Below are 14,971 nucleotides of genomic sequence, written 5' to 3' on the forward strand. Positions count from 1 at the left end.
AGATCTTTATTGGTCTTTTGGTTTTCAATTCAATTGGAAAACACAGTTTTGACCATCCTCTTTGATTAGGACTGGGATCTTTTGCTGGTCGCCTACTCGTGCGACCGACATGCAACCTCACACAAGCAGGAGCGAAATGACCACCATACCCACTGTTCAAACACCTGTCTTGGTGGGATCCACGCCTTGCCTGTGTGAGGCTGCACACTGGCCACATGGGCAGGCGGTAGCAGAGGATCCAAATTGCTCCGATTTAATAATCGGTTCCAAGACCAACACCCGAAACCGTCCCATTTAACAATGAAACGGATCAATTCGGGTTTTAGAATGTCAATTCTGGATGTTCCTGGTTCCGGACCCAAACCCATAAAAAACTCCCAAAGCCACCAAATCAAGTCCTCTACCTGCTGGGAATTTTTTTATTTATTTTTGGTAAATTCTACCTGCTGGGAATTAGGCGGTCTGCTTTTTGGGATCCGTCGATCGTTCCACGGGCACGGTGGCTGCGATGGGCAAAAGGAAATAAGAGGCGTTAACATTTGTATCGTGTGTGTCCGTAAAAAATGTATGGAGCCGGCCGAGTCTCCGACGATTCGGAGCGAACCGCTTTCAGGACAGCTGAGAAAAAATACAAGCTCTACTACAATAACGACACCAAGTCCTCTAAGAGGTTTATCAGTTTCAGCTTCCCTCCGCATATTTTCTTCGTGTTCCCCTCTCTCTTTCTGGTTATAACCATCTTCAATTTTTATTCAACTTGCTCAGGGAAAAACAACCTAAACAAGTGGATTTGTCAGAGGTCATCGACTTCAAGTCTGTACTCGACTCCTTCAACCAGAACGGATTAAAACCTCCTGGAATCATCAAACTTCAGTCGGACTTCAATTATCCCGTGTTCTGTCTCGAAAATCGTCCTGGTAAAAATCGTATATGAGTGTGTTTCTTCTTTTTGATGTTATTTTTGTCTCGCCCTCCCTCTACTCCTTGTTGAATTTTTAGAGGGGGGGAGGGGTGTGTGGAATGAAACCTAGAACTGTATATGAGATTGCCAAACGAATGTATTGCAGTGTAACGTCTTGCAAGATACCAACTATTTTGGGATTTTCAATGCGTTTAAAATTATGATTCAAAATATTGAATTTTTTTTTTGGTTGTAAAAAGTTGCATCAAAGTGACTAATTGTGTGTGGCTATTGGAAAAAAACGTTTGAATGGTCAACAAACATGTCTTTATGGAAAAAGGAATGGTGCTTGAGCTTGTCCTTTGAAGACGAGGTTTTGCCCATTTTTTCTGACAGTTTTAAGAAACAATTCCAAATTATATGTTTTCTCTTGATCTTGGCTTTCAATAGTCATGATTTTATTATGTCTAATTGAGCACAACTATGAAGTGTCCCCACGTGGCCCGGTAAGCGAATGCAGCAACTGCTAGAGTAGCTAGTGGGACTGCTTTATCTCGGAGACTGATTCACAATAACTTGGTTTACACCATAGGGGGCGCAACGGTAAGGTTGCTCCATTGCGACCTAGTGGTCACGGGTTTGAGTTGGAAAATAGCCTGTCCGCGAAGCGGGGTGTAAGGTTGCATACATTATGACCCTCCTAGATCCCGAGTGGGGGGGAGCCTCGTGCATTGGGTACGACCTTTGCTTTCTCTAATTTTGATCATTGAAAAGTGATTTTTGGACTGGTTGTATGCAATGATTGGTTTTGTTTCACATGTTGGTTTTATATTGTTAGTTTATTTTATTTTACCAACATGGGTAAGAGATGCAGTGATTGAATGTTTCATGATTCATCTATACAATCTTGTTTTCCTTTGTTCAATGGAAAGAGTGAGAACTTCTCCTACAGAAATGGGCTTAACCTCCTCTCTATCTATAGGAGAGAAAGAAACACCAACAAGGGTTGTCTCCAAAAGACAATGCCCAAACAACATGTCTGTTGACATTCGAACATGTCTTCCAATAATCACAGCTAACATGATTGACGATGGAAAACTCAAGCACCATACATAGCGTCACAAACCTGAAAACACGTGAAGAAATTTAAGGAATCGTTGGGACTGAGTCATGCCACTGGTCACTCTCCTTAAGACTGTAGACCTTCTATGGTGCAATCGGGTTCTTATGAATTAGCCTCCAAGATAAAACAGCCCCGCAGACCCCTTTAGTAATCGTTGCACTCGCTTACCGGGCCACTTGAAACACTTTAGAGTTGTATTAAATTGGACGTGACAAAACCATGAATAGTTAAAGCCAAGATTAAGAGAAAACTGAATTTGGGATTGTTTCTCAAAATTGTTAGAGAAATGGGAAAAACCTCCTCTTTATATAGGAGAGGAAAATGCACCACAAAGGGTTGCCTCCAAAAGACAAGCCCAAGCACAATGTCTTTTCCTACTAGACATGTCTATTGACCATTCATGTTTTCCAATAGCCATATCTATTGGTCATTTAGATGTCTATTAAGAAAAAATATAATCCCCTAACAAACCTTTTACAAAATAAAACCAATATTTTGAATCGTCATTTTAAATGCATTTAAAATTCCATTATTCCATTCACCAAATTTTTTTTCCCAACAATCCCCCACATGATTCAAAATATTCAAAACAACCGGCAAACCAAATTGAGCACATTAGAAATAGTAGAACAGATCGTTGCAAATGTCTTTTCAGACTTGAATCTATACTATGTCTGATAAGCTACGCTATGGAGTATGGGTGAAGTTAAATTTCTTAAACCTTTCCACATTGGTGTAGCTGACTGACTTTCCACCCACATTCTACCATTCGATTCTTTAGTGACTTCTTCGATTATGTGGATAGTTTTGGCTTTGGCCACATCTCAAAATCATGGATGTTTAGAGAATTTGCCCTTAAAACTCTCATGGGTAGGTCCTACACCCACTTAGGTCAGCACATAGTGTGCGCCACAATCAACACACCCTCTCATTTTGTTGGGTTTTGGCTGATTAAGAGTCCTATGATTTATCCTCCAGTCATTGTGGTGAATACTATCTTCCCATCTAACCAGAATGAACTAACAATAGTAGTACTAGACAAGTCATCATGTGACTTTATTGTTATCGTTTGAAGCTAATTCTAGGGATCTCCTCTCACATAGGTAGGGTATCTATCACATGACTTATGTCATGGGCCTTAAGCTCGTTCTTTTAGATGAAACATATATAACATTGGAGGACCAAGGCTTTTGTGAGCATGTGTGTTACATTCCTCTCACGACTTTATATAAATCGATAACAATGGTACCATCTATTTATTCCTTCACCAAGTTATGTCCAAGGCGTATATGTCTTCTCTTTCCATTATAGTTTGCCTCTTGCCTTAGAAATAGCAGTCTACTTATCACAATGTAGTGATATGAGAAACACCAGCTTATGCCGTAATGGAAAATCAGCTACTATGTTAATGGATGGCTTTCCAATAATTCTTAAGACGGTAGACGTCACTTGAGTAATTACTACCCAACCAAGTATCATGACAAATCCGTTAAGGTTAGTCGATATTGGAAAGGTTTTTTCTTTCATCAAGTCTGACCATGTATGTGAATTTGTGATTTTCTTGTTGAATGGAGAGGAAGAGAGGTAATGGTATGAGAAGGTGAAATAAGATGATAAGTGACTCATGGGTAAGAGATGCTGAAAATAGTTTGGAGAAAAGTTTCTCCATTTGCATGGCCCCCGTTTGTTTTTCCTCATTTTTAACTTCCCTCTTTTCTCATCTATATGGAAAATATGCTTTCTCTAATTTTGTTTTTTTTTTTTTAAGCTTTCATTCTCTCATGGATGGAATCTTGAGAACATAGCTTGTGAATGATCATCAGTGTTGGGTTTATCCAAAGTCGCCCAATAATATCGATTTAGATTCAAGGTTGAAAGGTGAACTGAAGAGAAACAGAGGATGAGGGGAGTCTGGGATAGGGAATAGGAAATGTTTTCTATTCTTTCTTCCTTTTGTCCCCCCAGACCCCACAGTGTCGGGAGCCTTGTGCACTGGGTACACCCTTCCTTTTTGTCCCCCCCCCCTCCCCATATTAAAATATGCTAGTAGAAAACAACACTCCATTATCATTAGGTTGTGGGACCTCCAGGTTCTGGTGTGGACCAATAGAAAAGGGCACAAGAAGTGGCCAGAAGGACGATGACCATAGAGGATTTGGATGCTTACTAAATATATTGTCTGCCTGCTTCACCAGCCATCTCGTGGATCGGCTATGTTAAAAAAAACGGATCAATTGATGTGGGCATAAACATTGAATCAGTCTTCTTTATGTAGACAGTAAAACATTGGTAAATATGTTTATGAGTAAGGAAATGGATCACCAGGCATAGTATTTTCTCTAGGGAAGAGTTTTGGTCAAGGCATCTCTGAGGGCTAAGACTGTCAATCAGATACTCTACAACTGCTCGTCATTCAGATTTTCTGTTGAATTCTTTACTCTGGCTAGGACTATATAAAGCTTTTGAGTCAGATATTCTGTAGCGACTAGTTTTTCATATTGTCCACTGAAATTTTGTCTTTATAGTTTGGTAGATATATTCCGCTATTCAATAACTGCTGTGATTTTAGTTCAGATCTTGTTGATAGCATCTAGGATGAGATTTTTGTACTTACTTCAAAATTTGCAGGATTCTATTTTATTCCAGAAGCATTGAGTATTGAAGAACAATGCCATTGGATTAAGGAGAGCTTAAGAAGTTTCCCACAGCCTCCCAACAGAACGAACCACAATGCAATTTATGGGCCTATCCCTGATTTATTTACTGCAGCCCAAAATAAGAAGGTATTTGTTGAGGTTGGGAATTTGGCCAGTGATGGGGCACCTGGACCTTATTCTGGTGGCAGAAATTTAGAGTCTAAGTGGCAATTTTGTGATGGAACTGTTGGAATACCACGGGGGGATTCAAGCAAATCAATTGCAGCATCTGTTCTTTTGCGGAAGCTGAGGTGGAGTACCCTTGGACTGCAATTTGACTGGTCAAAGGTCAGTATTCATCTTAAATGATTTACTTCTTTGTTCATGTAAGTTAGTGTGTTAGGATGAAGTAATCTGAGGCTTATAGATGGTTAAGTTAACAACTAATGTTATTGTTGACTTTAAAAAGAGTTGACTTTCGATTTAGATTATTATGAGTTTGGAAAACATCGAGAAATAGAGAGGATACAGGATGCTGGGTCCAATGTTCGATCGGTACCGCTGAGGAACAATGTTACTTGGAACTTCAAATTATGAATTGTACTCGTGTCTGACATGTCATATAATCCAATGAGAATGCAAGAAATGGAATCTTTGCTGCACCCATATTATATCCATTTTCAAGTAACATTAAAGAGTGAGATTGGACTCGTCAAATTGGTTTTGTCGCAACCCTGAAGCATCATATGGATCATCTGTCCTAATATTGGACAGAAATGGCTGTCTGAGCCAGATTAATTAGTTTCTTCACGTTGTTTGATAATCTTTGCAATAATCAAACATTTTGTATGATCTGTCTCATCAATCTCTTGGGTCAAGTCCTTCAGGATTTTATCCTGTACAAAGACCAGGAAATTCAATAAGACATCATAAATTTCAGTGTATGTCATGGATACAAGAAGTGATATCAGGGGTTTTAAATCTGGGAATAAAACGGTCTCAGGGTCATAAACATAAAATCATTGATGTGGAATGTAAGACAGATCCATGCCGTGAGATCAGGGGATTTATTTTAGTGGACCCATCCTCACACTATTGTAGCACCCCACAATTTCTAGGATATAGGTAACTCTCCTACTTAACTGTCAGATGTATCTTTTGGATTTTGGGTTTAAAATTTTTGTTTGGTGTTGTATTTGACTTTATTTTAGGCCTTCGCATTATGAATTGCTCACTTTATGTTCAAACAAAGATCAAAATGGTCTTTAGTTTGTTTTGGTAGTTAAATTGAGTTAGGCCTTGTGCCATTTTCCTTGATTTGGATAGCAGTCAGAGAAGTTTTTCAGTTACTTATAACAAACTCTAGAATCTTTTCTATGCAAGATTCGTGAGCAGTCAATTACTTTTTCATGGAAGTGGAATTACATGTATCTGTCAGTTAACCACCAGGATATGTGTGAGATAATTACAAAACTACATAAGTGAACTTCTTGTTAGATCAGACCAAAAAAAAGAAAAAAAAAAAACTTCTTGTAAGATGTTATATTGCTAAGGGTTTTGAGTGAACTTCTTATTTTTTTTGTCATATATGCTAAGAAAACTTATGAAATACAAACAAGGGATCAGTGAGTAGTTAATTAGACGGATATAAAAAGTTCCTATGAAGGTTTACCATGTTCACCTACATGCTGATTATTGGGAGGACTAATGCAATCCGGGGTTCCAAAAACTTGGTTCAGATCGCTTATGGGCACACTCAAATAATGAAAACCAATTCATAAGGAAGTGACAATTTGGTAAATATGAAGAACAGTTTAGGACTAACAAGTGAAGGGGAACAAAATCATGGACTTAAATGGAAGCGAATATGTAAGTGGGGGTATTTTGGTAACTTAAAATGAAAGGGAAAAAAGAATCAAAGCATCTTAAAAAGTAAGAGCATAGTCGCAAATAACTGAAGATGAGAAATTTAAACTAAGGGCACCTCCCTCAACCTCACGAACTCCTATGCTAATTGTGGAACCCAGCCTCAGTTCTGGTAGGATAACTCCCTTATATGGAACTCTTTCAATGTGAAATTTCAGGAGGGAATCCCTAACCCTTAATTTTCTTGTGAATGATTTACAGCAGGCCAAATCAACCATTAAATGAGAAATAAATCTCTGAATACAGGAGAGGTGGTAGACTCGAAACCAAGACTGAAGTTCTGATTAGTACGTCCAACTGAGATCCAATTTCGATCCCAAACTCTGCAAGATGGTTCATTTATATCATAGGAATTATGTTCTAAAATCACACGCTGATCCAATGCGAATCAAAGAGTTCAAACTCCAGTTTTGAGGCTGCCAATACCACCTGGAAACTGAGTAATAGGACAGAAAAAGAGTGGTAGAAGAAAGGAAGAACCAGGAAGGAAGGAAAAGGACAGAGATGAGGGAGATAGATGATCAACACTGCGAGACTGTAAATCTTGTCGGCAGAACAAAGGAAGGAGAAAGAGATGAAATAAGGGAGAAAAGAATAAAGAAATAAGAAGCAACAAGAAAAAGAAGGGAAGAAGGAGAACTCACCTTGGAAGGTGGGAGGATGGTGGGGTTGAACCAGGGAGAACAAGAAAGAAAGGAGAGGAAAGAGCACACACCACTCACGCCCTGTGAGAAATCTCAAACTCAAATTTTCATTTCATTCAATTCCCTGAGAATACCAATTGCAATGTACAACTAGATGCTACCAGCTGACATTGACTCTAATATGGAAACAAGAAAATTGGAAGATAACTCAAACAAGGAACTAAATAAAGACGCTCCTACGTATTTAACTCTATCTAAACTCCCAAATATAAAAAGTAATTAAAAGTTACAAACTATCCTCAATCACATGCATGGCCTGATTTGGGTAAAAATTGGTTCAATGAGGAACCAGACCCTGCCCTCTTCTTCTTTCTACCTGCATCAAGGACTCACAAAATCATGAACCCATGCCCCTAAGTGGACATTTATGAATGTGAGCATCAGTGCATGTATGTAATTCAGTGATGGATACACCTCATGATTTGTCTGTTCTTTACATGTTCATGGTGCAGCGGAACTACGATGTTTCTCTCCCACATAACAAGATCCCAGAGGCACTTTGTGAACTTGCTAGAAGAATGGCAGTACCTGCTATGCCAACAGGGGAAGATTTCTGCCCTGAAGCTGCAATCGTTAATTACTTTGGTTTAGGTATGCACTATATGGTTCAGACATTTTCAAACCTAATTGGTATATATATTGATAGGTAAAGCAAATACTATGTTGCTAATGATGTGTTTTATAAGATAATATATTGCTTGATTATTTTTAAGAGTTGTTTGGCTCCCATGAATGACAACTTCTTCCTTAGTCTTAGTTGTAATAATTGCGTTTGACATTTCATGCTTCATCAGGGGACATGCTTGGAGGCCACCTAGATGACATGGAAGCAGATTGGAGTAAACCTATAGTAAGCATCAGGTATTTTGCTATATGAGAGATTTTTTCACTTCCAAATTTTTGTTTTGGGGTCTGTAAATATTTATTTATTCATTTATTTCTTTATTCCTCAGTTTGGGCTGCAAGGCTATTTTTCTACTGGGGGGGAAGTCTAGGGAGGATCCTCCAACACCAATGTTCCTTCGAAGTGGTGATATTGTACTCATGGCTGGAGAAGCAAGGGAATGTTTCCATGGTTAGTATAACCTTTCAGCTCTTTTAGAACATGATAGATATGTTGGCAAATGGGAGAAAATGATTGCAGTCTTTCTTCTGGAACCCATTTTCTTCTATAATGTTACTCTCGAAGAAGTTAATATTATGTATCAGGTTACATTGTGGGGTCAGCATTTACATAGGTCCTCAACCTGTTAATCCATGGGCTGTTTGGACTTAAGACTACCCTTCGATTGATCCTTCTCAGTAACCTTTGATTTCGAAAATGAGTTTACCTGATGATCTGAAGTCACATGCATCCAATTTCTTGCTTTTATTTTGTTTGTCAATAAAAAATGAGCAATGCAACGGTGTGTTGTAGTTTTAGTATTTTGTCATTGCATGTCTCTATATGTACCACCTATAGTGGATGGATTTCTAAGCTGAAAATTCCTTTCTCAGTCTTTTGCCCTTTGACAATGGGTTTGTCAAGATTGTAATGGTAGAAACTTTTAGGTCTAAATAATTTACCTTGAAGCTATAGACCATCTGTTCCTTGAATGTGTATTTGCAAAGATGGGTTCCAATTCCTCTCGATGTTAAATATGAATTGGACTTTTCCTGAAGATTTGATGGGGCAGATGTAGTTTTGGCAAATTGCTTCTTTTGGAGTTTGGGTTTGGTTTCTTTGGAAGGCTACATTATTGAAGGTTCCGTGGTCTATTTGGGAGGAGGGACGCACAGCTGTTTCATGATGTGTTCTCTTCAGTGGACTCCATCATGGAAAGAGTGAAGGTGGCTCATTGGGCTATGGCAAATGTGCCCTCATTCTTGTTTGATGTTTGGGACAACATAATCATATCCTCTATACCTAGAGAGTGAAGTGTGGTGTTTTGGAGGAGTCCACCAATAGGAGTAAACAAACATAATTTCAACAAGACCTCTTTAGGTAAACCTGGCCTATCAGGGGTCTGTGGAGTGTTAAGAACTAGTGAAGGAGCTGTTGTTGGAGCTTATTATCCAGCAGCTATTGGGGAAGTGAACTCTGTGAGGGCTGAGATTCTATACTATAGATGGGTTTGGAGATTGCTTTGAGAGAGGTCTTCCATAGTGTCTTGGTAGAGGGAGACTCGGGAACAGTTGGCTGGGATTGAAGTCATAGGGTCCTTCAAAGTTTGCTCACATTATCAGGATTCAGGTATATCATAGGTCATGGATACAAGACGCATAAAATATTGGACCAGGTGGGTGCAAGAGTGGGGAGCTTTGCCTTTCATGTTCTTAAATAGAAGTGCATTCTAGCCTTATACCAAACATTTAGGGTTGGTACATGAATCGTTTTCTGTTATTGTACTCTATTAACAGCAACAGATTCTTAGTACTCATGCTAAAGATGTTTTGCTATGATTTTCTGAATGCTGGCTACCAACCTGATGCAACCTTCCCTTGCTACCCATCGTGCAAACACACCATTTTCTGAAGAGAAATTCATATACGTATTTTTTTTTTAAATTTAGGCAAATATTTTCTTCATGACATTAACATAAGATTCTCTACACAGCCACCCTTTTCCTTGCCATGTGAAGGTCGAGCTCAGTAAAATCAACTGTTGGAAGGGTAGTTTATCCCATGTATTAACCACATCTCAAATTTAAGGTCCCATCTAAGCCATCTGGTCGTCTATTTTGATTTTTAAACCTTGCATTTTCATCGGTTTAGCCCTCATACATTCAGTTGCATTTCATCCACTTTTTGAAGCTTCATGTCCCCATGTGGCAGAATGCAATTGGGCTGAAACTTATTGAATTGATAGTGATCTTGAACATCTCATTCCTCCTTAGTGGCAGGAGTAGTGAGAAAATGCATAGATGACCTCAGTGTGACTTCAAAAATGCCTGATAGCAGAACAAGACTCATGTAGCTAACACCATTTAGTTGGAATAAGACTAGTTGAGTTCTTTGCCTCTTTGGACTGGATTAGCATTCCTCGACATTCTTGGTTTTTATGGGCTGGCTAACTTGTCCTGTTTGGTAAGTAGGCTATTTTATAGAGATATAACAGATTGTTGGACTATGGTCTATTTTGGAGGAAAGGAAAAAAAAAGACTTGCCATGGGGGAGCTTGCACCAGCAAATGGTTGTGGTTATATACACAACCATTGTCAGAACTACATTTCTTGGGCCTGTGATCATTCATCTATCCTCCGATTCCCTTATTTTTATAAGGAGTGGGTCCCCATTCAGGTCGCCACAAATTTAACATTGATGGTTGCTCTCTTGGGAACCCCAGCCCATATGGAATTAGAGTAATTTTGAAGAAGAGTTCAGCACTTGGAGTATATCTTCTTTGGGCTGTTCAAACTTCAAAGGGACTCTATCGCCATGGAAATCAAGCATTGCTTCTTAGACTGTGGCTTACTCATGATTAGGTATTGTCATCTATAGTTGAGGAGGACACAGCTTGCTCAATGATAGGATGCTTCACCCAGAATCTAGGTGACCTTGGAGATTTTCCCGCCTAGTCTTGGAGGTGAAAGCTATGACTTCATCATGAACACCTTGATATAGAGTCCAAGAGTTGCTGACTTGATGCCATTTGGGGGTTGCAAGGAAAATTTTGTTTCCAGGGTCGTATCATTTGGTATAGAAATCCTGAGTATAGAATGCTGGCTATTTTTAGCTCACTTGGAACCAGTTTGCATCTTCTCCTTGTCTCTTTTAAAATAGAATCCGTTATCTGTACAGATAAACCTAAGAACTTTATAGTTTCTCTTTTAATGGATGTCTTCTTGAATAGATTATTATATGAGATCCTAAATTGGTAACAACCACGATTTTACTGAAGGTTGGTCTAAGAAAAATCATGATGGCAATAATTGGGTAAAAGCTGAAATGAGAGCAAAGGGGAGATCCTGAAGTGGACTAAGCAACCTTGGTGGAAGATTCTGGCATCAAGTGATGGAGTACCAAATAATTTCACTGGGTTCAAGAATGCTTTATTTTGTACACTCCATATCTTGTTTTGTGTATGCATGCTTTCTCTGGACATCATTTAAACTTTGTGACCCTATTCACCAGAGGACCATGTCATCTTCTTTTTAGAGAATCTAATGTGTGCATTATTGAAGTCATCATTTATGATAATTTTTCTAGAGTTAAGGATAAGAATTTGCTGACTAGTCATCTTAGCCCGGCATTGTGGCATCTTGAAAGTTACGATACTTCTTAGTGCTATGACCTATTCCTTTTAGTCATCCCTTTATGTTGACCCAGAACATGGGTAGTGGGTGTTGGGTCTCTAACGTGCAAAAGTTGGTGAGCTGAAAATGATTGGGTACAGATATCAGTTGATATTGACAAATCAGTTGTTTTTCTTTTGGCTTAGTTGCCCATTCCATCTACATCAAGGTTCAGAAATTGGGCCTTGACTGTATCAAGCTCATTTGTTTAAGTCCTGAGTTTCAACTGTATATTTGAAATTAAAGGAGTTAAATATACATTCCTTCCCCTGGGTGTACAACTTAAAGACTTTGTATTAGATATCCCTTACTAAACTAATATCATATTATAGCCAGCTAGTTACGGGCATTTTAGGGGTTCCCAAGCAGATCAGAGTCCCCAATGAGAGACAAATTTCCTTCCATTTAAGAATTTGTTTGAGACTTGTAAAATCTGTAATTAGGGGAAAGTATACAAAGAGTAGAGAAAGCTGGAAGTTGAAATGGTTGAGACTAGTTCCAGTACTGAAGGCTCTGTGTTCCAAATAATGACAAATGAGTGGCTTGATTGTCTATTTTCTCCTCATAATGAATAGTAAATGTGTACTCTTGTACTGGTTGACACAAAAAAAGTAATTAACTTCTAAGCAATGCCTAAATAACTCACTGAGATGCATGACTTAATGAAGCCAAATCTCTGGCCCACTGTCCTTTACAGTGCAGTTTGTAACTCATGCTTCTAATTGTAGATTGATTTAGGTTTTGATTCAACCTTCATATATTTTCCATGGCTTGCTTACCTCTCCTTGGTCTTGTTTTGTAGGGGTACCTCGGATCTTCACAGACACAGCAAATGCTGAAGTTGCTCCTTTTGTGATGCATTTGTCAAACCAAGATGATCTTTGCCTCATGGAATATATCAGGAGTTCGAGAATCAATATCAATATCAGACAAGTTTTCTAAGTTTAATACTTTCTCATTAAAATTTTGAAAATCCATTATCAATTGTGAGATTTGTTTCCCTGATCTGGCGGATTAAAGAAAAAAAGAATAGAAAAGAAAGGCCCCCACTTATTTTTAATTTTCATAGCAGACACTGCTGAAGTTTTCTTGTCATTCTATTGTTTTCTTTTCCTTTTCAATGAGATGCAGGATTCAATGGCTCATTTTGAAGACTTGATGAATTGGCACCCATCTGGCTCAGCTTTGCAAGGGATTTGGCAAACTGAGCTGGCATCTCAGCCATCTTTACTTAGATGTGTACTTACAAGACTTACTCCTCGTGGCCATGTTTTGAGCCAAGCTCCGGGTCTGAGCCTTGACAGTTAAGGTCGGAACCGCTGCCGGCAAGCATGGCAAGTGATTTCCATGCACGTAGTGCCTATCTGGTGGGTTGCATTCTCCTTCATTCTCTCAGCCTTCTCCACTGCTTCCTGGGCTCTCTCCCACATCTGTCTTGCCCGTGCGAATTCTGATTGTGCCAATTCCATCTCCTGCCTCGTTAGCTCCCTCACTCGGTCTGCATAAGCCTTTTCCATGGTAGCCAATCGAATTTGCTCAGCAGCCTGCCACTTCATAACCTCAACACAGCTAAAGTTGGTGTCTGTGTTAAGATCATGCTCACGGAGGGGTCCTGCCAATATCCTATCAGATGGCCGTCGAAAGGGTCGAAGGCTCATGGACAGCTGCAGGTCAAGTGATCCATGGAAAGATTCAGAGGCTGTTGATGAGGACCTGCCGGAAGAACCCGACGTCAAGGCAGACAGATGTGTTGAAGAGAGTGAAGGGAGTAGTTGCAATTCTTTCTGATCATCTTCTCCCATTGGAGAGTGAAGGAGAAGAAGAGGGGGGAGCTGAGTGTAGAAGGAAAGGGTGAGGGAGATAGCTGGGTTGGGTGGCAGAACTGGTCTATGTATATACCAGTCTTGTGATGATGAAATTACCAAAATACCCATCTTTACCTTGTAGGTTCCCTTGAGCTGACAAAAATATCCTCATGTTGTCTGGTTAAACAGTGGGGATGGGTAATGAGGGTAAAGAGTATGTTGGTGATGAAGAGCTTCTTCAGGAGGGGTATGTTGATGAAGGTATGATAGCACCTCCCGCCCTCTCTCTCTCTCTCTTTTTCCTCCTCATGGGAAATGACCTATCGTGCCCCTCTATTTACTAAATCGTTCCATCGTGTTCGTCATTGGCGTACTCCGTTGTCCCGTTTAACGGTTTTAGGTGAGGCAAGCCTCCAAGGGAATTGGAAATTTTGGTGAGGGGAAAACGGATCCCGTTATTTGGCAATGAGTGGCTTTTTGGGTTCTAGTGACTGCCTTTGCGAGTGGCACACTTGCCGACTTGCACTTGGAGAGATCAAAAGAAATGAATTTCCTTTTTCTGCTTTTTGTTCAAGATGAGGATATAGGTGCGTAATTATTACCTTCGCACGTGCAACGAAATCTTAGAATTAGCAGCAATGATCGACCTGTCATTCAGCCCCCCTCCCTATAAGGGGAGACTTGAGGTCAATGACTGGGACCGGGGACAGTTTTCCTACAAAACCATAGTCGCAGGTGTCGAAATGGAATCTCATTATTAAAAGGGGTTTTAATATAAGAATAGGTGTGTGTAGTGCGGTACTTCTGCTGTCATATACAGGGGTGTGCAAAATGACTACCGTGTTTCTCTGAATTTTTTTGGCATAATGGTCATTTTGCACTCCTGTATATGGGTGCAGGCAAGCACCTAGATAGTGTTCTCTCTCCTTTTAATATAATATTAAAATCTAAAAGGCATTTGCAAACCCATAGGAGAAGGTGATTATTTCATTTCAGCGCCTAGGATTATGGATAATAGGAAAATTATTGTTGCCTGGTTTGCAGGAATTTTTTCTGTTTTAAGTGGTGTGTCTAGAGTTCAAAAACCCAAAATTGGTTATGGATCAAAACCAGCATAAAAATGCCTAGAATTAGTTTGTAAATTCCTAAACCTATTGATTCGAGCCGGATTGGTCGGAATTAGGATTAGCCTCGACTAATTTAAATCATTGGGTGAATATTAAAACCATCAATTGGTTCTTTGTCATTTTTTTTTCCAGTAAATGGTTCTTTGTCATTGGTGGGGGATGGGGGTTGATGTCTTGTATTCTAAAGTTTGGGTTGTGGACTGTGTCTAAAGGGTTGTTGAAAGCCCCTAAAACTTTAGGCTTGGAAATTATATCTTTTTGTTATCCTTATAAAGTGGTAGCGATGTGGGTTATTAGGGTAATGGAGAATTCGTTGTAAACACAGAGAGACATGAGAAAGAGAGCTTGTAACATTTTTTTCCATCAATAGTGAAATTACATTCATCTTATTGTGAATGTAAGTACTTTGTTGAAACACGTATATCCTTGCATCATAGTTGTGTGATTATTTCTTCTTTTTGTTTTGTTGTGTTTT

General features: G+C 39.3%; 2 protein-coding genes across 3 annotated transcripts; one reads left to right on the forward strand and one right to left on the reverse strand.

Annotated features, from left to right (window-relative positions):
• The first annotated feature begins 497 nt into the window (after positions 1 to 497).
• Positions 498 to 12,704, forward strand: LOC122655526 (alpha-ketoglutarate-dependent dioxygenase alkB). 2 transcript variants are annotated; one of them, XM_043849716.1, is made up of 7 exons: positions 498 to 670; positions 766 to 917; positions 4,653 to 5,008; positions 7,743 to 7,881; positions 8,085 to 8,151; positions 8,244 to 8,365; positions 12,367 to 12,704. In XM_043849716.1, the coding sequence occupies exons 1-7, from the start codon at positions 564 to 566 to the stop codon at positions 12,504 to 12,506; spliced, it is 1,083 nt and encodes a 360-aa protein (XP_043705651.1). In that variant the 5' UTR covers positions 498 to 563; the 3' UTR covers positions 12,507 to 12,704. The 2 variants fall into 2 exon arrangements, with proteins under 2 accessions (XP_043705651.1, XP_043705652.1); XM_043849717.1 differs by lacking the exon at positions 12,367 to 12,704 and adding an exon at positions 11,154 to 11,289.
• Positions 12,705 to 12,859: 155 nt separating this feature from the next.
• LOC122653944 (zinc finger protein SHOOT GRAVITROPISM 5-like) lies at positions 12,860 to 13,366 on the reverse strand. Its single transcript, XM_043847907.1, has one exon. It carries the CDS (start codon positions 13,364 to 13,366, stop codon positions 12,869 to 12,871), a length of 498 nt encoding a protein of 165 aa, XP_043703842.1. The 3' UTR covers positions 12,860 to 12,868.
• Positions 13,367 to 14,971: the final 1,605 nt, after the last annotated feature.

The sequence above is a fragment of the Telopea speciosissima genome, chromosome 3 (genome assembly GCF_018873765.1).
Source record: "Telopea speciosissima isolate NSW1024214 ecotype Mountain lineage chromosome 3, Tspe_v1, whole genome shotgun sequence".
NCBI classification, from domain to species: Eukaryota; Viridiplantae; Streptophyta; class Magnoliopsida; order Proteales; family Proteaceae; genus Telopea; species Telopea speciosissima.